This window comes from Mytilus californianus, unplaced genomic scaffold, assembly GCF_021869535.1.
Source record: "Mytilus californianus isolate M0D057914Y unplaced genomic scaffold, xbMytCali1.0.p SCAF_1, whole genome shotgun sequence".
NCBI classification, from domain to species: domain Eukaryota; kingdom Metazoa; phylum Mollusca; class Bivalvia; order Mytilida; family Mytilidae; genus Mytilus; species Mytilus californianus.
Window position 1 is genome coordinate 29178102 of NW_026262581.1, and position 26684 is coordinate 29204785.

The 26684-nt window shown below is 32.5% G+C and overlaps 1 protein-coding gene across 5 annotated transcripts in view; it reads left to right on the forward strand.

The window, feature by feature from the left end:
• The window catches only part of LOC127701284 (death-associated inhibitor of apoptosis 1-like), a 39864-nt gene that overhangs the window by 11339 nt on the left and 1841 nt on the right, over positions 1–26684 (forward strand). The window contains exons 1-8 of one of the 5 annotated variants that reach the window (XR_007981971.1): positions 3726–3764; positions 14009–14496; positions 14806–14892; positions 18503–18679; positions 19714–19848; positions 21297–21358; positions 24000–24172; positions 25957–26122. Coding sequence is in view for 4 of the 5 variants with exons in the window: in XM_052205167.1 (XP_052061127.1) it covers positions 14124–14496; positions 14806–14892; positions 18503–18679; positions 19714–19848; positions 24000–24172; positions 25957–26122 (1111 nt within the window). In the remaining variant the exon portion in view is untranslated. Of the gene's footprint in view, positions 1–3725; positions 3765–5718; positions 5815–14008; positions 14497–14805; positions 14893–18502; positions 18680–19711; positions 19849–21296; positions 21359–23999; positions 24173–25956; positions 26123–26684 lie in introns of those variants that run through there. The other 4 variants (XM_052205158.1, XM_052205150.1, XM_052205175.1 and 1 more) reach the window with 4 other exon arrangements.

Below are 26684 nucleotides of genomic sequence, written 5' to 3' on the forward strand. Positions count from 1 at the left end.
TCCAATCAACTTGAAACTTAGTACACATCTTCTCTGTGATATGATCTTTCTAATTTTAAGGCCAAATTATAGTTTTTTTTCTATTTTACGGTCCACTGAACATAGAAAATGATAGTGCGAGTGGGGCATTCGTGTACTATGGACACATTCTTGTTTTTTTTTTTATTTTGTTGATTTCTTTCCTAAGTTCCTTAGTTTGCAACATAAGGCTTGTAGTGCTACTTCTTTTTCATGTATCGCACTGCCAGATACTACTTTCACCACAGTGTCTTTTTTTCAATTTTCTGAATTTGCCTCATTCTGTTAAATATTGCAGCAAAGAAGTTATGTGCAGTAAATATATTCCATCTTATACAACTACCATTTGATCAACAGTATCTGAGCCTTTCTCAACTTCGATTGCAATGTCAGTTGTATTATCGTGCTCTTCTAGACTTACTTTCAGTATTACGATTTCCTTTTTTGTTTCCTTATAAAGTATGAAAAGCTGCATGATTGTTTAATTATATCAATGTTATTAATACTATTATCAAGCAAAATTTTGATTTCCATTTATCAGTTTGATTGTTCCTTTAGTATAGTAGTAACATCATCACCATGCCCAGATCTATGTTATATCGCTCGCTATATTGTTGCGTAAAAATGTCTAGTTGCTGTTTATTTCAGACAAATATGTTCATCTTATTTATTTTAACTATTTTTTCTTTAATCTATATATATATTTAATACAACTATTTTTTTTTCTAAAAATCAATGATTGCAAAATGGAAAAGGAAGAATACTAACAAGTCAAATCTGTTCAGAAAGAGGACCTACACTGTAATATCGACAATACAGGAAATAAAAGCACCAGTACAAGAAAAAAGTATCAAACAATACTCTGTTTCAAATCATGCTTAATCAAATCAGAAATATATATACTGTTTCAATGAATCTTAAGATAACAAATTTGATAACATAATGATTTTTTTGGTAAAAAACTAGAATTTCAAAAAATCGTCTATATAGATTCCAAAACATAACATGTTCAACTGAACTGATTTCAAGTTTTTCAATTTGATATGAAGCAGATTATATTGCTATAAGATGAAAAACGGGAAATCTTTATTCAAAATATAGTAACAGAGGCGAAATAAAATAGAAATTATATCCTGAAAACTCGAGCATGTTTGTATGATTTGCCAAGTAACACCTGTATTGGAAGCAAATCAGAAAATTCATGAAAAATTACCCATAGCAGAACATAAATCTAGTTGATCTGATCATTAAAATGTGGGTACAAATTCATGAAAAATACAAGGGTATGATATACTTCAGACGCGCGATGTGTTCGAATAAAAAATGTTGGAAGACCAAATCAATAATTAATTTCAAGATCACTGAGCACCAAAAAAACTACAAATTTGAACCAAATCGATCATCCTTAGGCCTACGTATACGAAAGAGAGAAATCCATCATCCGCAGACCCAAGACAGAGAGGAATTTAAGTGTTATTTATAAAAGTAAAGATTAATAAGAAGGACATGAAAACAAATCGCACACAACTGCTCGCAATACACAAACTTAGAGGACAGAATCTTAGTTATGTAAGTCTATGATCGCCATATATTCCGTCATTGAAAATAAATCCTTTCAGTTACGCTATAAAAGTGGTAAATGTTTTTTACCTTCCGGCAGAAACCTGAACATAATTTAAAATAGTTATCGCAGTTTTTTCGACTTATCAAACTCTGTTCAGTTATTTAAACTAAATCTGAAGAAAAGTGCAGCTCTGCGTGTAGTTCTGAATAATAAAATTTTGAGGAAAAGCTTAAGGTTTAAGTAATAATGGAGAAAAGAAGTTCAGCAAACTTATCAAATAACTTAAATTAAAGAGAGTTAACCGATACTAAAGGGATATTCAAACTCAAGTCGAAGACAAACTAAAACCGGGGAAAAAAACTAGAAACGACAAAATAACAACTTAGAAGAAATAATGCCTGGTGGAATTAAAATAAACCATTAAAATCTATTCTTTTCGGGATCATTTGTGCGTTGAAAGATATTCGGGTTGCCTTACAGACCTTTAATAGCAAACATTTTCAAAATAAAAAGATTGAATGAAAACGTGAATGCAATAAGAAAGTGCGTGTTATTTCGACCTAGTAAAGTAGATGAAAAATTCTTTTAAAAAGGATGTTATGATGCTGAAACATTGCAAACAAATACTTTATAAGGGAAAGGAAGAGCGGCGAAAGATACCAACGGGACATTCAAACTCATATCGAAAATAAACTGACAACGCCATAAAAAATAGACAAACAAGAGTATAAAAAACACAACATTTAAAACTAAAGACTGAGCAACAATTAATAACATGACATTGGAAGTGAATTCTACCTCAGCATTGAATATACAAAAAACAATAGATTTTCCTAATTCCCGTTGGTATGATGTTGTCGTCGTCCGAAGACATTTGGTTTCTAGACAATTACTATAGCATGTATAGTATGGGTGTATGGATCTCAATTTCAATAGGGTTTATTTCAAAGTCGTGAATTCCTTAGGGTTCTTTAATATACCGAATATAACCGTGTATTTTTTTGTTTTGGGCCCCGTTTTCAAACTGGTCCCCATTAAGGTCCAAAGGGGCCAATATTAAACTTTGTTTGATTTTAACAAATGAACAATACGTTAAATAATTTCATGCGTCCGAAGCGCTTTGCTGAATTTACCTTTATCAGGAATGCTCAAAACCGAATATTTGAAAGCCGAGAATGTATAAGAGCCGTATGACAAAAAAAAACCTAAAAAATAGCCAAATCCATCTAAGGTCAACTTTACCTGAGGGAGTTGAAACCTTAGTTTTTTTATAATTTCAAAATTTGTCAACAAAAAATTAGTTCTTGGGGTTCTTTAATATGCTGAATCCAAACATGTATTTAGATTTTTGATTTTGTGCCCAGTTTTCAAGTATGTCAAAATCGGATTCCAAAACTGAACTTTGTTTGATTTCAAAAACAATTGAATATATTGGGTTCTTTGATAAGCTTCATCTAACCGTGTATTTAAATTTTGGATTTCAGGCCCTGTTATCAAATTGGTCCGCATCAATTTTTGGAGTGCTTTAATATGCTGCATCTAACCATGTAATAAACTATTTAAATTTTGGATATTGGACCATAAAAGTTAAATGTCCAATTTCAAATTTTTAAGTTCTTAGACCACAATCGTTCTGTGTCAGAAACTTATGTTGTGTCAAATATTTAATCATAATCCAAATTCAGTGCTGTATGAAGCTTGAATATTGGTTCCATACTTGTCCCACTGTTCAGTGTTCGACCTCTGCTGTAGTATCAAACAGCTGCGCATTTTATTTGTTTTTACTGTGAAGATTTTCTAAAGAAAAATTCAAAACAAAAAGAAAAGAAATTGCCCTTCTTTGTGAAATTTACAGTTGTCAAAGGTGACCATCAATCCTGCAGAAAAAAATGTATAGCTTCAAACACAGGAATCAGTTTTCTTATTAAACAACAGAAGTCAAATTTTATTTTAAATAATATATTGTTATTCATTATATTAAGTTCAATTGACACGACAAGTCTTTTGTTTCCATGAAAACAAAATTCTTCTTTAATCAGAAGTTATACATAGTTATATATTTATACTAGTCCTTTCAGCCAAAAACCGGTTTCAACTCATTTTGTGCATAATGTCTAAATTTAGATATTTATATATAAAGGTCCTACGAGGAAGTAAACCTTGAAAAAACAAGACTGATGAGGTAAGAAGTCACACGTGTATTTCTTCTGTTCACTAGCATTTTTGTTTTTGGGTTAAAGTCATAAAATAATAACTTGTACATTTACAAATATTTGAACGGAATTGTTCCGTGAAAATGTTTTTGTGTATAATGCCAAAATCTTTTTCATAGCCTATGTAAACATTATGATTTCACTATGATGTATCCATGCGCGATACAAATGAATGGAGTCATTGGTTCTAAGAAGTTTAGTTGAACATGTTGCAAGAGAAAATTGCTAATGTGTTAGCTGAGAATAATTATTGATTATAAATAATTATTAATTATAAATCATATTTTCTAGTGAGAGGTAATTGATTTGCTAACTTGAACGCTGTATCATAATCCTTTAAATAAAAGTTTAAAGCTTTGTGTAGTAATTGACCTCAGTTATCACTTTAATAACATGTACAAAAAATGTGTTTAGTCATATATTAAAGGCTGTAGTTGTCATTGTCCGTCTGTATGATCAAACTATATATGTCTGCCTCCTATCATATAAAAAGGTCGGGAGGTTATTTTCAATTAGTAAATTTAATTCCATCACCTTTACTGTAAAGTTACGTAAATATTCATATACTAGAATGAAAACTTCACATGCGCAACTTTTTTGGAAAAGGTCAAAATATTGGAATATGGGGCATTTGTTGAGAAAAACTGAAAGGAAGTCATACAGTTTTATTTATCGTGCTTGCGCTGTCACTGCATTTCTTCGAATCATCAAATTTCAATCGAACACGAAAATGCTAGATGTTATTATCTGTTTACAAGACAAAAAACTCTGTTTCGCGCACCCTGTCATACAAAAATAAGATTTGAAAGTTGTCACAGTTATATTTATTTGGTTTATACTTCCAAATGTCGAACCGAAAGCGGATATATAAAAAGTGACATAAATGGAACTTCTTAGGAAGAAAGATAAAAAAAAGTTAGCAATATCCTTTAACTTTACGTTCCGCTATATAGATGATGTTCTCTCACTAAATAATACAAAATTTGGTGACTATGTTGAACGAATCTATCCCATCGAACTATAGATAAAGGATACTACAGATACAGTTAAGTCTGCCTCATATCTTGACTTACATATAGAAATTGACAATGAGGGTCGGTTGAAAACAAAACTTTACGACAAAAGAGATGATTTCAGCTTCCCAATTGTGAACTTTCCATTTCTATGTAGCAACATTCCAGCAGCGCCTGCATACGGAGTATATATCTCCCAACTGATACGATATTCCCGGGCTTGTATTTCTTATCATGATTTCCTTGATAGAGGATTGCTGCTCACAAGGAAGCTATTAAACCAAGAGTTCCAAATGGTGAAGTTGAAATCATCCCTTCGTAAATTTTACGGACGCCATCACGAGTTGGTTGACCGTTATGGAATAACCGTTTCACAGATGATATCGGATATGTGCCTTATGTCGTAACTACAATACCCTTCCCTGTTCACGAATGTGACCTACCGAATTAGACTATTTACCGGATTTGTAATAACATAAGCAACACGACGGGTGCCACATGTGGAGCAGGATCTGCTTACCCTTCCGGAGCACCTGAGATCAGCCCCAGTTTTTGGTGGGGTTCGTGTTGCTTAGTCTTTAGTTTTCTATGTCAACTGTACTATTATTTGTCTGTTTGTCTTTTTATTTTTGGCAATGGCGTTGTCAGTTTGTTTTCGATCTATGAGTTTGACTGTCCCTCTGGTATCTTTTGTCCCTCTTTTTTTACTGTTCAGGTTTAAGTCATTTTCTCAACAGAATGGGCAAACATAATTTAATCAGGATCAAACACTTATTGTATTCAAATTTATAGATACCAGCTTCTTTACATTTCTTGAAGTACAGGGAGCCAGCTGCATGTATGCTTGAAAATGTCATTCACAGCATTGTATTCAATTGTATAGATACCAGCTTCTTTACATTTCTTGTAGTACAAGGAGCCAGTATGCTTGGCAGTGTCATTCACATCATGTTATTACAATGTATAGATACCAGCTTCTTTACATTTTTTGTAGTACAAGGAACCGGTATGTTTAAAAGTATTACTCCTAGCAGCCTTTGAATTGAATAAAAGTTTTTAACAAGTAATATTTCTAAACATAGATATAAACTGATGTACAAGTGTCAATATTGAAAATTACTTTCAACAAATTGGGATCAGATAAGGCTGTCGGTGTGTATGCTTACTGTTACTGTTATTGTTTTAGTATATTCAGTTCTATACATACTTTTCCATTATAAATATCAATATCAATTATGTCTTAGAAAAACTAAATCTATAATTCTTTCCTTTAAACAAAACATGTAAAACTAGATGTAGCACTGAAATGAAGTGATATTGTCTAGGCAGTGGCAAAAGATTGTGCAAAACAGTTTCCATTCACTAAAACACATCAAATTACAAATGAATTTACTTCATGATATACGGCATATTCAGACTTTTTACTTGCTTCTAAGGGAATTTTGGCCAAAAATCCTCTCCTCTTTTTATGTTTTACCTATGCGTCGTGCCAGTGGTTGATGGCATGGTTGTTCGATGATTTTGAACACATTGAAATTAAGAGAAAAGGGTATGTACATGTAAACTGCACTTTATACATATTAATTATTTTGATAGCAAATGTAATATTTTAGGAAAAACATTTATAATACGTTTTGTTCATCTTTGGTACTATTTCAAATTTAATTTGAAACGACATAATAAAGCTAACGTGCACCATAAAGCACCCTTCAAATTTTAAAAAGTACTTGTATTGATGTTGTAGACAATAAATTTACTTCACAGCTGTTTTAAATTTGTTTAGAGAAGATAAGAAATAAGCAGAAGACAAAGTGATGAAACTATTTACCAACTCAAATTCTGGAAAAAGATATTGTTCAGCTATAAACAGTTTGCTTATTTTTACTTTTAAAATTACTAAATCTTTTATGTATACAGACTTAATTTTAGCTGCGTGCTTTATTCTAAATTAAGGATGTACTTAGGTGAGGTTTAGGAATTTGTGTCAGATGTTCGGACTCCTTGGTGTTTTTCCAACGATACAGGGTGAAATAGTTTCCCCCATAACACCCATTTTTCTTTTCATATAAGACTTCAATAGTTCATAAAAGGTCATTTACCAAAATGTAAGCTGATTCTAGATTTCTTTTCTTTCGATTTGAGACCCAAATAATACCAATGCAAATACAAGGTAAAATCCAAGTCAGCCTTTTCTCGCCATTTTTTAAAACTCAAATATCTCGAAAAGGAACTCCATAACTTATCAATATTTTAGCGTATTTTTTGGTCCTTAACTAATGCTCTTCCGACTTATAGTATCAATTTTAACTTTTAGATTTTTTTAAATTCATATACTATAGTACATCCTTAAAGCTATTTGATATATAAAGAACATTTTTAAAAGCATTTAAATGCAATTCCTCACACAGAAATAAGCGATTATATCTTTGTGCAAGAACAATAAGGAGTAAACTAAGCAATACAAATTTAGTTTAATACGGTACATTTATCATTAAGTCGATCCGGACAAGTTTTGGAAAAAAAAATGTTTTCCACAATAATCAGTTTCAAATTTTTAATTTACTGAAATTTTCAACCTTCTTTTTTTTTACTGCGTGTTTTATTTTCAATTTTATCCCCAAAGCTATTTTATTTAACTGGTTGGTCTTGTGTGGACGAGACGCACGTCTGGCGTATTGCATTTTAAGCCTAGTACCTTTTGTTTGCTATTATTCGTGTGTTTCTTTGTCCTATATGTTCTCCCATTTTTTTGTATTGTGGTCCTGTCATGTGATGTTGTCGTTATGTTGTTGTGTTTGACGTTGCCATAAAAGCGGGAGGTTTGGCATGCCCCCAAAACAGGTTCAACCCACCATTTTTTCTTAAAATGTCCTGTACCAAGTCAGGAAAATGGCCATTGTTATATTATAGTTCGTTTCTGTGTGTGTTACATTTTAATGTTGTGTTTTTGTTGTGTCGTTGTTCTCCTCTTATATTTGATGCGTTTCCCTAAGTTTTAGTTTGTAACCCGGATTTGTTTTTATCTCTATCGATTTATGAGTTTCGAACAGCGGTATACTACTGTTGCCTTAATTTATATCAAAATATCTAAGTATACTTAGAAATGAGAATAAGTTAACGACACTACATTTATAATCACGTCGATCCGGCAACTAGTGATAAAATTAAATATAGAACTAGGAAATGACACCATTAAAGGTCATCGACACATTCAGGTAGTTAAATACAAAACGCTTCATGACTTGAAATTTAATTGAGTACAGGTTCAAGGTTGATTTATTTAAAGTATTTTTTGACAGTCGTCTTTTATCAGTTGCAAATAATTTCTTTTTTCGAAAAGAAAAGGTGTAAGAATCAAAGAGCTCGAGACTGTAGGTGCAAAAAATTCGAATATTCAAAAAAGGAGAAGATGAGTAAAGCTTTGCTTTTGCGTTTGCTTTCCGTATTGACCTTTTTAACTAATTCTAATATATTATATATGTTTAAGTTATTTTGTTACCAAATATATAATATGATGATATTGATGTGAGTAAATTACAATGTATCTGTTGGTATACAGCTGTGCTAAAATTAAATCTGCCAAAAATTATCTGTAAAATGGCCGTGTGTATGTTGGGTCACATATCATTGGCAACAAAAGGTCGTCTAACTAACGAAGATGTTTGAATTTACATTTACGTTTATTTAACTGCAGTCAAGAATGATTTTTAGATATTCGCTTGAAATGTTAACTTGGCTTGATTGTTTTGTAAGTTCATCCTGTTTACATACTTTTGATGTCACATATATAAGGTGCAGGGTATTGCATCTCTGCTTTTTTAAAGGTTCAAAACTGGTATAAAAAAACGACAAATATCCAAATTCCATTAATAATTTCAAATTAAAAGATAACTTTTCAAAAGATCACATTAGATCACAAATTTGTCACAAATGTCTATCAAAAGTTTGACGGATGTCATCACGAATTGGTTGATCGTTATAGAATATCCCTGTCACAGATAACCACGGGTGTGTTCCAATTGTAGTAACTGCAATCCGATCCTGTTTTCCTCGATTGTAAAATCACCAAATATGATTCACCATCGAATGTGTACTAACCACGAGAAACATGTCAGATGACACTAGTAGAACAGGGTCTGCTTGTTCTTGCGGGGCAACTGAGATGTCCCAGGTTTTAAATGCGTTTTTTTGTTTTTAAGTCTTTAGTCTTCGGGTGTAGCGTATTTTGGCGTTTTTGTCTTCTTGTGGTTTTTCGTGTTTCAAATAATTTGCATTTTTTTTTTCTTCCATTTCCTCCAAATATACATAAGAAATTTAAGGTCTTACTTCACAGCCCTCTATATTGTGCAATATTTCAGAAATTTACGTTTTGTAAATTCAATACCAGTTCGTAATCTGACTTCGTAAACAGTAAATCACTTACATAATTTTGCCCTAGGAATATCCTCTTCGTCGGTGTCAGAAATGTCTTTGGAGTCTTGATGAAACTATGAATATGTCCTTGTTTTAGTTGTTACTTTGACTTTTCTTTGTAATCAATTTATAAGATTTAAACATCGGTTATCAAACTACTGTTGTTTATATTTTGATGATACATAGGCCTGACTGGATTCGAATTCAATGATGTTACAGCAACCTCAGGTTAAATTAAATAATATTTTCACGGTTTCTGAATCTTAGGCGTCTGTTTTATTTTATTGTTGATTTCATTCCTACGTTTGTAACATACTGATTGATGTCCTACATTTCTTTCATGTATTGCTCTGCCAAATACTACTTTCACCACAGTATGTCTTTTTTTCTTTTCTGAATTTGCCTCTTTCAGTTAAACATTTCAGCAATGCAGTAAATCTAGGCCATCTTAGACAACTACCATTTTAACAACAGGATAAGGACCTTTTTCAGCATCCATTGCAATTTCAGTTGTAAAATCGTGCTCCTCTTAATTTACTTTCAGTATTATGATTTGCTTTTTTCTGTTCTTATTAAGGATGAAAATCTATATGAAGGCTTAATTAGTCAGCGTTAATAATACTATTATAACCTTTTACCTATTACTTTTCGTTTTTATGGCATGGTGTTTTCAGTTTTGTTTTTTTTTTTACCTATGACTTTGAATGTCCCTTTCGTCAGTCTTTTAGGTGCAATTTCTTTGTACATATAGTCCATTCCATTGTCTTTTATGTAGTATGTTTGAAACAGGTACGAAAAGCAGCATTACGATACATTTATCAAATAAAAGGTTGTGTTTTGATGGTTAAATGTTCATGTACATATTAATATTTTAAATGGTGTATTGTTTAGTTTAGTTTGTATGTTAATTATATATAGATGTGTGTTTATGTGTAAACAAAATAATCATACGGTCGGTAATATTTAGAGAAGTCAAGTTACTTGGCGTGACTCTTTTATCTATGGCACTTGTCTTCATGTAAACAAACCGGCCAATGTACCGTGTGAGATGTCTTCTCATTCTTTTATGAGTTAGGCCAATTTTAAGATGATTCTGAAAAGTGACTTACGAAATACATCAATTCTGTTTTACATGTTTATACTTTTATGCAAAATTACTAGTTTCAACCTCATATTTTGGTTTTCATTCCAACAATGTTAGCAACTTAATATGAAACGACGATCCACTGAAGGATGACGATACCGGACTGCCGCATACAAAAAAATGTAAACAACGATTGTGGATGAACTTGGGATTTTGAAGATACTTGTATTTCAGACATTTTTTTACAACTTATTCACTGGATTGATTTTTCCGAATTTAATGGTCGATTAATTGATCTTTTTATACGTACTCTTTTGAACCGTTGTATATTATATTTCGTGATATATTTGGTAAATATTCATATATTGTTATGTAATAATAATAAAATATAATTTAATATGAATTATTAGTTACTTAATCTAGGTAATTTATTAAGCGAAATGTATTGAAATGTATTGATGTGTTAAGCATGTTAAACCGGTCTTTTTCACAAACGTATCATTCAATACGTCGTACGTTTTTAAATTTGTTAGTTAGTCGGCCGAGTTCACGCATCAATAAATTCTTCAAGAATGTATTCCTTATTATAAAGCGATGACTAACAGAAAATGAAAAGTATACGTTAATGAGACAGCAACCAAAATACCTATGATATTTAGAAGACATAATGCAGTCTTTTACAATAGATATGTCCAAATAGTATCTCATGCTATGAATCATTCCGAATCTCTACAAATTGTAAAAAAAGCTATAAAGACCGAACTCTCAAATGCTCAACAACAACAAAATACACACCTCCCTTACCAAAACAAACCCATTAAGGTATGATATAGGCCCGACAACCACTGAAAATGGTCCAGACTTGGAACAAGCATATGTGTGGATGGTGGTATCGACAATACACATGCATATATGATATAAAAAAAGTCGTTGTTTTAAACGTTCCTCAAACACACTGCATGGAACGCATTTTAGATTAGCATATATAATTGAAATGCAGTAGTTAGTTACTACTGATGCTTCACTATCATTGTAATATTTCTGTATCCTTGAATTTTTGTTGACTTCATAAAAATGGAATAGGTTTGTGAACTTTATCGGACGTCTGTACACTTTATTGTTCCTCCCCTTTGAATTTCTATCAAAATTTTGATGTTACAAAACATTTGCTTACCTCGGAAAGCATAAGATAAACTCATTATAGATACCAGGCCTATGTTTTGTACGCCAGGAACGCATTTTGTCTACATCAGTCACGCTCGATTCAAGAAAGTTAAATATGCAAAATACAGTTCATAGTTGAGACGCATTGAGGACCCAAAATTCCGATAAGTTTGCCAAATAAAGCTAAGGTACTAGAAATCTATTCATGGGGTAGAAAATCCTTAGTATCTCGAAAAATCCACAAAGTTCTCAAATCTTTTTTATATACCAGTCATTAGGACCATCAACATTATAAACCTGCTTGTCCCTTTGAAATTTGATGGTCTTTCACTCCCAGCTGAATCATTGCCATTATTAATTTGTACGTAGATGCCAATGAAATTTATGCAACTTAGTGACTCATTATTTGCGATTTGTTTCTTTTGTTTATTTGATCTTTCAATTCTTAAAATAGGTCAAACAAATTTTGCCAGAATGTATTGCATGTATTTTTCTTTATATAAAAATCGAGTTAATATTGCACCAGAATATTTACGCCCGGATAAGTCTTTTTAACCTATATCACGCTATATTTACGAAAACATATGTTTCATATGTTAAACATATGTTTTGGATGAATATGTCATATGAGCACACCAGTACTAAAAACTGTACAAAACCAGAGGAGTTGAAGAAAGCAACAACAAGCCACATGGCAGTATATGCAGAAAAGACAAGCAATTTTTGCTTTTAACCACTTCTGCAGATTTGAAAGGACGCTACTTTTACACACATGGTGAATAGACACAAATCGATTTACCCAAATATTAAAATACCCAATCAGTTACTGCGGATTCATTATTTTTCGTTAGATACCAAATTTTGTGGATTTCATAGATACAGGTGAACCACGAATTTAAATGTTAAACGAATATCAAATTTTCTAAATAAATGTATGCAGACTTTGGCAAAACCATAAAATCAAATATTTACGAAAATTTAAGTTTTCCTTAATCCATGAAAATAGGTACCCACAAAAACAAGTTCGCATTATAACATGTGATATTACAAATAGGTTTAACTTCATGATCAGTGTAAATAATATATATTGTTCAAATATTTTACAATCAAGTTCAAAATTATATTTAATATAAAAAATAGAAGATGTGGTATGATTGCCAATTAGGCAACTATCCACCAGAGTTCAAATCAGTAGACATAGACAATAATGGGTAACCACACTGCCTTCAACAATGAGAAAAGCCCGTACCATACAGTCGTCGTCTAAAACAGTTCCGACAAAAAAAATGAGAATCAAATCTAAACGGGAAAAATAACGACTTAATTCATAACAAAACAATTTACAAACAAACAAATGTGACAGATATGAGCCAGCTGCATTTACTGAAAGCTAGTACAGTCAATTACATCTAATAAATAAATCAGGTTCTCAAAGACTAAAGTCTTGTAACATGTTGAACCAAGCCATATTCTGTATGTGTCTATCCCAAGGAAGGGTAATGTAATTGAGTTGTTGTCGTCGATTGCTGTCAGCTATATCTGTTTTCTTGTTTGTTGTTGTAATTGAAATATTAGTATTCTCTTTTGAGTTATTTTACACATTGTCATACCGTAGGTTTTTATATATGCCCTGGTGCTTTTCATATGGTATTGATTGTGATCATTGTTGAAAGCCGTATTTTCACAAAGGGCTTGAATTGGCCCTCCGATTTTAATTTTCCTTAATCAGAGCAAAACACTACAACTTGCACGTGGAAACATTTGTGATAATACCCTAAATATCTGATTCTCAGTTGTATATTCTAATTTTGAAAGACCACTTTAATGTTTGAAAGATGTAAATGTATCTATTCGTGAAAACCCAATAATCATGAGATTATGACCTGGCATACCATTATAAAACAAAGCGATGTGGTATGAGACAACTATCCAACAGATTCCAAATGACTCAAATTTATGCTACTATAAATAGCCGTAGTGCCTTTACATTTGACCAAACCCAATACCATAAAGTCATCTATAAAAGGACCCGACATGACAAAATGTGACACAAATCAAAAGAAAAAAACCAACGGCCTGATATATGTCAAAACAATTAATAAACGAAAACCAAATATGAATGACAGCAACCAACGACAATAATTGAATAAATAACAGGATCTTGCCTTAGAAGAGGCACATATATGCAATGTTATACCTCTTGGGAGCTCTCAATCCTCCCCTAACGTGGAACGTAGTGTACCAGCAAGGCATACAAACGATAGAACGTGTCAAATATGATACATAAATGGAACGCAGATGATATCAAGTATGTTAATGCGGCGATATTAGAACATTTTTAAACGAGATGGCCAGCGCCTTAGCAAACATATTACCGATAGTTTGTATAGGTTAAATTAAAGTCAGTGTATAACTGAATATTGTGATAATTAAATCTTGAAGTGTATTCATGTACTAGTATATTATGACATTGATTTTAGCTAATATTGTGTCCGTGAAGGTCCCATATTGAATTTAATCGTTTTGTTATATTTTTTAGCATTTAGTTCGCCGCAAATGATTATACTTAAACAACTTAAATAAAATAAAACCTATATTAAAATATAGCAGGATTCTGAAATTTGTATGTATACAAAAATAAAAAGAGACAAAACATGTTAGTCAATATTCAAATTAAGCCTACGTTTGGGATTTACTTTCGGAGATATAATTCTATGAATTTTGAACAAAGAATGACTTTTGAATTGGCCAGATTAGAAACTTACAAATCAGCACCAACATCTCTTCGAGCTTGGAGAATAAAATTAGCAAAGGAAGGATTATACTACATAAATGATGACCATAAGTGCAAGTGTGCTTTTTGTGAATTTTTATATCAGTTATCATGGACTAACGGGGATAATCCAGATGATATTCACAGAAGATCGGAAGCACATTGTCCATTCTTACTTGACAGGGTAAACACAAACAACATTCCAATGCATGCTGATGAACGAACGCTATTCCGGTCTCCAGCTTTTCTGACATGTAAGTATATGAATAAATCACCAGAACAATACACACGTTACAGTAATCATTGTAGCTGCATACTTAACGAAACGTTTTGTCTTACATCTAGACACTTATTAATATAATTACCTTAATATTTCAGTACAGATAAAACATAAATTATATGTCCTCATCTTAAAGGAGCATACTCAAAAACATCTGTACATATCATAGTAAAAAACAATAAAAAAAAAAGTAATATTTAATCAGTTAAAAAGGTTAATTGCATATACTGAACAAGTACATTGTTCTCAAATCATCCAAATAGCTATATTTTATCAATTGAAGCTTCCTCCGGGAACCATCAGCATCCAGCTGTGTTTGCTCATGGCTATGTTGCAATTTGTCAGACAGATAGGCGTCACTACGTTGAAGGTAAGCAATATATATGATTTAGTACACTGGTCTCTGGTATTTTAAAACAGTTGACTTCTTATCACTCCTTGTCATTTTACATGGGACGAATTACCTGTATCAAAAATGAAATACATGTATGATTTATGGTTATTATATGTATTAAGTGTCATAAAACAATACGCCGTATCCTATTCTTTTGAATTATATTAAGTTAATGTGTCATTCGTGCTATACATGTGTGCATGCTCGTGATATACATGTGTGGATGTCGTAGAATATTTTCCTATGCTTGAAAAGAAATATGCTGGAATAATTTTACAGTTATAGTGTACATATCTTGCTGTTTGATAAACTCCTCTTCTGTTTGCTGCTCCATTTGATTATCTGAGGCAATTTTATAATTGAAGTTAACGTGCAGTCCCTACAAAATATCTGCCTGAATCATTCATTATTTTCTGCCAAGTTATCTAGTAACAGAACCTAAGCTGTTGACGTAGATGATAACAACTATAGGGCGCCGTACATCATTTAGCAATTAGCAAACCCGATCCCGTGTAGCGGGATATATCGACATAGCAAAATGTTAAACAATGCAAATGAGAAAACTGACGGCCTTATTTCATGAACAAAACAACAAAGTTAAGGAAAAATAAATATGAAATACAGTGACAAACGACAACCATTTAATTACAGGTTCCTAACTCGGGACAGGCAGACACAGAACGTGGCGGGGTAAAATATGTTTACTCTCCCCTAACCTGGGACTATGGTGTATCAGCAAAACATCAGAACAAACTTTAAAAAATCAATTGAAAGAGTCCTGAGTCATCAGATCAATACTAAGCAAAATATACAACTTACAAAAATGCTAACGACACAACGTACCACCCTGAGAGTTCGTACAGCTACTGAAAACTAGTTCCAAACCAACAAATACAAATAATGTATCCTAGACAAAATATCAATCTGTACATTTCAAATGGATAAACCTACGTGGATCGTATCTGAATTTACTGGTTCTAAAAACGACATGCATGACAATCACAATGTTAAACTCAGAGTAGATGAGATACTCCAGACTATAAAGAAACGGTACAGAGAGTAGATCACACTAGTTCTAACTATTTATCAACACGAGGCCATAAAATTACTATGACCTCGAGTGTTCCTGGTGCAGACGGGTCCCGAGGTACGATTCCGACACCAGAGTGTTTTTACAGTTTGTCTCTATTTTGTTTACCCTTGTATTCATATTTTACGTAATTTGTACTTTATCGAAAAAGTGTATAAAATATTGAAAACAACAAGTTTAATAATTTCATGCGTCCGAAGCGCTTTTCCGGATTTACCTTCAGCAGGAACGCTCAAAGCCAAACATTTGAAATCCGAGGGATGTATAAGTACCGAAACATTTGAAGAGCTATATGACAAAAATACATAAAACAAATAGCCAAAATCATCTAAGGTCAACTTTGCCTGAGGGAGTTGAAACCTTAGTTTCTTTATAATTTCAAAATTTATAAACGGACAATTTTAGAAAGGTTTGTTATAAATCATGTCAGGACCGAAATACTGACTACTGAGTTGATGATACCCTCGGGGACTGATAGTCCACCAGCAGAGATATCGACCCAGTGATGTAAAAAATTGAAAACAACACGTTTAATAATTTCATGCGTCCGAAGCGCTTTTCTGGATTTACCTTCATCAGGAACGCTCAAAGCCAAACATTTGAAATCCGAGGGATGTATAAGTACCGAAACATTTGAAGAGCTTTATGACAAAAATACATAAAACAAATAGCCAAATTCATCTAAGGTCAACTTTGCCTGAGAGAGTTGAAACCTTAGTTTCTTTATAATTTCAAAAATTATAAACGGACAATTTTAGAAAGGTTTGTTATAAATCATGTCAGTACCGAAGTACTGACTACTGAGCTGATGATACCCTCGAGGACTGATAGTCCACCAGCAGAGGTATCGACCCAGTTATGTAAAATATTGAAAACAACACGTTTAATAATTTCATGCGTCTGAAGCGCTTTTCTGGATATATATGGTATGTATTATAAACGACATCTTTTATTGACGTCCTTTTCAATTTACTTTCAACGACAAACACGTTTTTGTTGGCGTCTTTGTCAAATTTTCTTTTTACTAGAAACATTTTATTGTTGCCGTCTTTTTAGATTTATCTGAATGTTTATTTTAAGTTTTTAGTCAGTAGTGTTGTTTTCTGTGATGTATGTTTACACAGTTTTTGCTGCTTGATTCTAGTTCTTGCCACATTAACCTTTTATTTCTGCTCGGATTGCTTACCTAAATTAAAACCAACCATTTGCTTCGGACAATGCATGTACCAAAAGAGAGGCAAATGATACCAAAGGGAAATTCAAACTCATTAGTCAAAAATAAACTGACAACGCCATGGCTAAAAAGAAAAAGACAGACAGACAAACAACAGTACACAAAACACAACATAGAAAAACTAAAGACTGAACAACAGGACTCCCACGATAAACTGGGTGATCTCAGGTGCTACGGAAGGGTAGGCAGATCCTATTCCACATGCAACACAAGTCGTGTTACCAAGTCAGGAATGTCTCAGTTGTTTGATTGCGTTTGAAATTTTCAGTTTCTATGGACTTTTTTAATTTGCCTTGGAGTTCGGTATTTTTGTTTTACATTTTTTTTCTCATATTTTATGACTTTACTTTGAGGAAACAGACAAAATGAGTGTCAATATGTATCTTTAAGAAATTTAAAATCACTTCAAAAGTCTGTTTCATTTTTTGCTGAGAAACTTACGAAATTAATTTTTAATTATTTTTTTTTTTCGGATTGTGAATTCTTGTTGGTTTTTCTCTTATCACATAGACAATCCTACTGATGGTACATCTCAAAAGTTGCTTCAAGTGTAGGAAACTCGTTCAATTTTACTCGTGTGATGAATCATACCTTATGGGGTACGGTGTATTTAAACCTTTTATTTTCTTTGAACATACATCAGTCAAATGCACTAAGCGATGAAATAAAAGTAGTGAAATCAATTAGTCAAACATATTTTTATAGAAAATAGTTCATTCTTGAAGCAGATTTTGTTAAGGAAAATTTAGACTCTGTTATTACACACTTTTAACACAATTTGTTTACCTTTGCCAGTTGTTGATTTGTTCTTAACCGAACAAACTTTCTTTTAAGTGCAAATGTGATGGAAAGTTTAAAGTGATATTTATGCGTAATAACCAATTTTCAACAAAAGATTTGAAAGATTACATACATTACAATTCGCTCGTACCACTTACTCTTCATGGGCAATGCAACTGTATTGTCCCTCCTTAACGAAATATCTCGTACAAATGGATCTCTAATTAAAGAGTCAATTACGGAACAGACAAAAAGACTGAAGGCTGAACGGCACTGTATTATCAGTTCCTACAAAGGTCATGTTTCAATACCACTTTGATGAATTTTAAGTTATGATTTTATGATTTTATCAAATTTGCTTTAGCAACGAATGTCAAAAGGCGTTACTGAGCGGTTTTATCCAGAACAAACAATTGGACATTTGTATATTATCGTTTATTACAGTGAGTAAAAGGTTACAATATACATGTATATCTTTTCAGAACTAATGGAAGGCCCAAACAGTTTGATGAGGCAAATTATTCAGTACATGCCACAAAGGGAAGATGAATCAAATACCAATGTGTGCATAAGTTCCTCAGAGAGAGTGGATGAAGAACAGAGTGCTGGTCAATCAGGCGATGCAAGATCAAACTCTCAAGTTATACCATTTGCAAAAGGTGAAAATAATTAATTTCATGGTTTTGCTTTAATATTGTTAGCTCATCTAAGCAAATCTTCGGATTTAAATTGGTATGCAGCCTTCGGCTGTTTTCTGCTGTTTGCTCGGGTTGTTGTCTCTTTGACACATTCCCCATTTCCATTCTCAATTTATTTCAATTCTTTTAGTACGAGTAAAAAATAAGTTAATGAAATTAAGTTCTTAAAAGTTACTGAAATTTAACAAGACCGATAAGGTTATTACAAACAAAAAATCTATATGGCAGTTACCATGGAATCAAATAATTACCAATTATTTGATTTTGAATAAAAGCTTCTATATCAAATTGAACTTCTTATCTCACATTGGCGAAAGTCACAGTTTTATAATTTGCAATTACTAGATGTCCGTTGTCGGCCGTTGGTTTACAAAAATCTTCTTCTCTGAAACAAATGGTTAAGATCGAACCGAACTTAGACGCAACCATCCTTCATGTCCTAATGATGTATAATGGTCCCGCGCTTGCCAAACTAACATGGCCACCAAGGCAAAATATAGGAGATAAGGTTAAATGCAATAGTTGTTTAATATCCTGCATTATTTATAGAGATAATCTGACCAAGTAGAAATGGTCAGAATGTCAAGATTTACCTTTTTTTAACAAAACTATCAAACGATCCCTTATAGTAGTTTTTGTCGCTAAATGGCGCGATGTTTATCAATGACCATGACAAAATATAAGCATGAACAAATCTACTGTCAGAAATAGTCTGTTGACTCATTCAGTAAAATTATCATGAAAAGACCTCAAACATGCCATCTATTTAGAAAAAAAAATGATTGCCTGAGTTTTGGGTTTGCAAGGTGAAAAATTGTAAGACAGTAAAAGGAACCAAATAATGGTTATTGTCATGCCTCCAATACAAGTACATCTACCCTCAATTTTCGATGAAAATATGTATCCTGTCACTTGTATTTCTTTAAAAAAAATAGAATTGAAACATTTGTCTTTTGCTGTTTAAATTTTCTATTATTTCCAAAATTAATCAATAGTTGTAGAGCAGAGTGATGAACCAAAACATCCAAAGTATGCTTCCCGTTCAGCAAGACATCATTCATTTGAAAATTGGCCGAAACATAGGACGCATTCTCCAACAGATATGGCGTCAGCAGGATTCTTCTACGCAGGTAACAATATTATTTATAAAAGTAAAAGAAAATAAATGGTCAAACATAAAAAAGGAGATGTAATCTGATTTTGCTAACTATCCACCACAGATAAACAACGAAAGACGAAAACAACAACATGTTGTACTGTTCATTGTATGGCCTTAAATGACGAGTAAAACGTATGCATATATGGTAAGCTTTAAAGGGCCTATGAATAGCAAAAGTAATACAACTTGAGACAACTTACGGCCCGATTTAAGAATATTCTAACAAAAACTTATCAGACAGCTGGTCACCAACGACAACAACGCGTCTACAGTGTTCTGCCTAGGGGAAAGACATGTGAATAATCTGGTGAAGTTTGTGTTAGCAATAAACCTGTCCCCTTAACCTGGGACAATGACGTAACAGCACAACATTAAAAAAACTGTAAAAATCAGTTGGAAATAGTTTGACTGATCTGCTCTGCTAAAAAACGAACCAAACGACAAAAGACACAACATACGGGTCTGATAGTACTAGCAATTACTGAAGGCTTGTTCAAAGTCAAAACTGAACTAATAAATTGATCCGTTGTCTGTTTATCGAAGCTATCTTAAGAGAAAGACGTGTTCTTAGATAATTTTCTTATTGGTTTATTAACCATGTCGCAACTTAGGATATGTCCTAGGCATTAACCTAAGTTTTGTACACCAATTCAGAAATCTTAAGTCTTCGGATGGGAAATACTTTATGATCCATTTGTAAACAAATATGACCGTCGCCTATATAAATTTAAGGAGAAGGACAAAAATATTCATAGAAATAGACTACATAGGGACTAAGGTAATCCAGTGGACTATTTTGATGACATTGACAATTATCACAAGTATAGACTACTGCTTTTCTCCTGAATTTCCTACACGACTCGCTTATGTTCTGTGTTGGTAGCATTTACTTAACATTAGCCCAAACCCTTTTTTTACCACCATTGTTTGGAACATTTGAAAGTTAATTGAAAAAAAATGAGTTATTTGTTTTCATTTTATCCAGCAGAGTCTGTAGTGTGGCATCGGTAATGGTAGGATTCCTCCTCTTGCTCATATTCATCATGTCCACGCGTATTTTTTTATTTTATGTGTTTGCCGTAAAACAATAGAGTTCTATGTATTTATATGAGAGATGCATGAGATTTGCCTTCCAACTCTGTAAATTTAGAGTGAAACCGTCATATCTCTAGTTGGAACTTTTTCAAATTACTTTGATCATCTCATATATAAACACAATTATACAATTATTTGTTTATGTTTAGTAACATAGTTAAATTGTACAATTGTAATATAAATTATATTATCTTCCTTTATACATGTTATAATACTACTAACAACTAGTTTAAAACTTGTAATTATTGGTAAAATTCTATTCATTTTTATATATTTTTTATTTTTATTTTCTATTTTCTTTTATGCCAACATTTGGAACAGCAGTAAAGTCGTCCTAGCTAAGATTTAATTCCCAAGATAGCTTCGGTGTCATGCTCAAACACGCTGTAAGTCGGTCCTTACAATATCCTAATTGATGTCCTAAGATAATGTCTTAGGACAATCTTAGGACAGCTTTGATAAACAGGTTCCATGTTTCCCATACTGAAAATCAAATCAAAACAACTCTAACAGATTTACTGTGAAAACATTATAAGCAGTCTGAGAAAATCATGAGTCAATGAAAAATACAAGTAATTTCAGGATACAGGTCCACAAATTTAGATATCATTAAATATGATAAGTCATGGATTTAGCTGTTGACAATTAAACCAATATTAGAACCTATAAAGGCAAAACTGAAATATTTTATATCAGTTATGAATAATTGTATTGAAAGGACTACATTATAACAATGTCACCCAACCACATTTGTAATAGCTTAACCCAACTACATTTTGGGATTGCGCCCAATTCTATGAATAAAGATGAAGTGACAAATGCATAAATACTCGTGGGTGCAATTCATCTTTCTGTCATAAATATATACGACTATGTTTAAAGTAAGTTGCTTGGAAAGCAGAAATCCTATAAAACTTTAAGAGTTCTTTGGTATAACGGACATGTAACAGATTTTATTTGCTAATTGAAAAGCTGAATAAAATCATTTGAGACAGCAGGAAAGATAGTTCTGTATTGGTTATTACTTAGACTTAAATTAAGAGGTAGCTATTTATACAGTAAATTTATGAAGTCTCTGTACTGGTCAATGGGTCAGGTTTGTCATAGTTACAATGTAATTAAACGATAAATTGTTGAAACTAGATATAACAATACGGAGATGTGGTAGGATTGCCAATGAGACAACTATCCACCAAAGTTCAAATGAAGTGGATGTGAGCAATTATAGGCAACCGCACGGCCTTCAGCAAGGAGAAAAACCAATACCGTACGGTCGGCTATAAAAGGCCCCGACATGAAAAATATGAAACAATTCAATTGAGAAAACTAACGGCCTAATTTATAACAAAACAGTTTACGAAAAACAAATATGACAGATATGAACCAACGACAACCACTGAACTACAGGCTTCTGACTTTGGACAGGCACATAAAGAATGTGGCGGGTTTAAACATGTTTGTGAGCGCCCAACCCTCCCCTAACCTGGGACAGTGGTGTAACAGTACAACATAAGAACAAACTATAAAAATCAGCTGAAAAAGGCTTAACTCATCAGATGTAACAAATAGAAATACATCTAACAAAAACACAAAGTGGACGTGGATGGGTACTTATAACTCCCAACAACAAAAGACACTAAGTACAGATCTGAGAGTACTCATGTTTTCACGTGTAGAGAAATTTCACTTATGACCAGTGCATGATTGGATTACATCTTTCTTATTGGTCAACGATCTTGTGGGGTCAGCACGAGTTCACGTGTATGTACTTTGTGAGCACTTCCTTTTATCATCAGCTTTTGACTTGTTAACTTGTAACTCTTATCAAACAAGTTGTGGAAAATTCTCACCCGCATACCTCCCTTAATTTTATTTTTAGAAGTAGATATGTATATATGTTTATTAGTGGTGCCGATTTTTCTCCCCACCTTTGCTATTCTTTGTCATTTATGAAATTGATATGATTTTATTTGATGTAATGTTAATTATGTATTATAATTTCATATTAATTATTAACTTTTATGTCAAAAGTTTTTTGCAAAATGTATTTTTTGCATTTTATGATTTTGAATAAATTACCTTTTTTCGTCAATTTAGTTTTCAATCATATAGCAAAACAAGCTCAGACTCTGGTCTGTGTATACATTATTATGTTTATAGTATCTGTCTGTCTGTCTTAAAATATAATAGTGTCAGTGTAGACCGTAACGGTTCCACAAGTGTGTATAGAATAAAATTAATAGCAGATAAAATTAAAGTAATTGCACTTCATTTAATCCTGAAGCACTGTCTTAATTGATCTGACTCCGCCAGTGCCGATTTCTGAAAATGCTATGATGTTCTAAAAAATCTTCATTCTTATAAACATCGAAAATAATCTTGATGCCATGCGACATGTTTCACTCATTTTAACATATTAGGTAGGTATTATCAACATGTTTTCGTTTAATTCTCTATACTCTTTAAACATAGCTAAGCGTAATGTTTTTCAATGTCTGTACACCAAGATTTTATCTATTTTTATTTAATTCTTATTGTATTCAAATAACTGTAAGTAGTTGCATTATTTCGCCTTATAAAAGTTTGAATTTGACATGAACATGCTATAATGTACTATATATAATACGAATTTATTGTTTTTCTTCTCTATCTTGTTAAAATAAACTTACATGCAGATAATTTATCATTGTACCCACTCTGGATGTTGTTGTCCATAAATTGTTTGTATTTCAAAAGAAATAATTGCTACATAACTTTTTTTAACTGGGACAATAATTTGTGTAAAATAATTTACGTTGAGCATTATAATTTGAAATATATAAATTGATGTTTAAAATAATTTAATAACTTTAAGTTATCATAACAGGCTTTCAAAACAATGGCAGTAGTTAAAATGGAACATGATGTATAACAAATATCTAAATGGAATAATATTTTACGGTCTTTAATAATAAAAGCAAATGTTAAGGTCAATCTTAGTTCATGTAAATGGTTCGAAACTTCTGTATATACATGTTTTTAAAATAGGAAGAAAAGACATTTGTTGGTGTTTTTTCTGCGGAGGTGGGTTGGAAAACTGGGAACCAAATGACAAGCCGTGGACAGAACATGCTCGCTGGTACCAGAACTGTGCTTTTGTGCGACAGTGTAAAGGAGAAGAATTTATTATAGAACAAAGACACAGAAATTTACCAAATGCAGTAGGTTTATCATATGACCCTATTCCCATTGGTTGGATATCTAAAATTCTGATTGAGTGACTAACAAACATCAATCCAAATAATATTCAATAATGTTCAGGACGAGAACAAATTAACAAAATATCCACTATCAAAGTGTGTCGACCGATCAAAAAGTTGCTTAAAGATTCATAACGAGCGATCACAGCGCAATGAAAACTTACAAATGTCGAAATAATTTGGCAATGGTGATACCGTGATATACATGTACAGCAGGGGAACGTTTTACATATATATATTATGTATATATATATATATATATAAATAAACAAGTCTAAATTGAAAACAACGTTCAAACCTATGATTGCGTCGGATAAAAACCGCAATTTTTATACGTGTGCATAAAAAACAAATTTCTTGGTAGAGGGGTCTAAATACAGCACAAACAACATTTTCTAAAAGACCAAATGAGTGAAAAGTATATTTTAACAAAACGCATGTGACTAGCAGGTCGAACAACTGATGTTCTTAAACCCTGCTGACTGCCATTGGCGATTGCCAAATAAACGGATTACAAGATGTAACAAAATAGATCTTATTATTAATTTATTACCAAACAGACAAAAATAAACTTGCGGAAAAGATGGTATACCACAAACATGAGGTGCAAAAATTTGTACACCATATCCGGACTTCGACAATTAATGTCTCTTCAGTGATGTGAGGAATCGAAACGGTATTTGGAAGGCCATATAATTTATCTCAATTTAGGATAGACTCTTGAATTTTGAAAGAGTCAAAATAGGATGAACGGATCATATAAACCCAAAGGCAAATATAATACAAGCCCAAACGAAAAAATATAAACAAGTCTAAATTGAAAACAACGTTCAAACCTATGATTGCGTTGGATAAAAACCGCAATTTTTATACGTGTGCATGCAAAACAAATTTCTTGGTAGAGGGGTCTTAATACAGCACAAACAACATTTTCTAAAAGACCAAATGAGTGAAAAAGTATATTTTAACAAAACGCATTTGACTAGCAGGTCGAACAACTGATGTTCTTAAACCCTGCTATATTTTGTAGCCTAGGTGGTCGAGTGGTCTAGGGCGCTGGACACGGTGCAGGCGGTGTTGCCACGATGTCACAGACGCAAGGGCTCGAATCAGGCTGAGGGATAAACAAAAATTTGCTAACGCAAATTTACTGATCTAACATTGTTGGGCTAAATTTGAGACGAATTATATATATATATATATGGTGTTAGCCCTGTATAACCACGTGTTATCCGATGGAGAATGTCTGTCATAAAGTTGTCACATGTTAAGACGTGGAACAATTTAAAAATGTGTTTTTTTCTGTAAACATCTTTTTACTAAAATAGAAATGATTACCCAAACGCACCCATCCCTGTTGTGTTTTCGTGGGATTTTAAAGAACGTAAACGTTCAGATCGAAGACAAAAAATGCAAACGACAAGCTGATACCACGGCTTATAATGATTAAGGTCTTAGTTTACCAAATTAAAACTTACAAAAGAGGCGTTAAATACCAAAGAGATATTCAAACTCATAAGTCGAAGACAAACTGACAACGCCTATTCAAAATACGAAAAACGGCCAAAAGACTAACAACAGATTACAAACCTTAACATAAAAAAACTAAAAACTGAGCAACACAAACCCCAACAAAACTGGGGGTTATCTAAGGTGCTCTGGAAGGGTGAGTTTATCCTTCTCCACATGTGAAACCCGGCACTATGTCGCCAAAAACCTATCATTTGTTTTCATTATATTTCTAGATCATAAACAATCGGCATCAGGGTCTTACAGAAGACTCGAGAAATTCTGTAATCAAGGATTGTGAACTGAATCGTCTGCCAGCTGTCAGAGCGGTAACAGAAATGGGATATGACCTATGTTTGGTAAAGAAAACATACAATGATTTGCAAAAAGGTGCAACGACGGGTATTTATATTATATTTTGGTTTTAATGGTTGAACTGTTTTATTGGTCATTAGTGTTTGATTGCTTTGGATCGAAAGCTATGAACAGAGAATATATTTTATATAGATTTGTAAAAACATGTAACAAGCATTGGTTGAAAGGTACAGAAGTGACCAAATTATATTTACATGTTTTACGGTTTTAGACTGTGAAATTCAAATAACACAAAAAAGCAGCAACCCCATAACAACCACAAAAAAATGTTTGTAAAAATCACACATATTTACTAGCGTTGAAAAGGTAGCTAAAACCCAGCAGAAGGTTGTAGAATAGTCACTAATACATACCATCAAAACGAGCATTATAATGGCTATCAATTCAGGAATGTGGCAACAACCAAGAACACATGTATGCATTTATTCAATGAGTGAAGAACGCTACAATTGAGGCTTTTGCAGTACTTTTTTTACTATATTTCAACTTTTCGGTTTCAAAGAACATAATTAAAAGCAGCAATTAAATTACCCAATGTCGTTTGTAACAGTCTCTAAATACAATTGCAATTTCATTTAGTTGTACATTG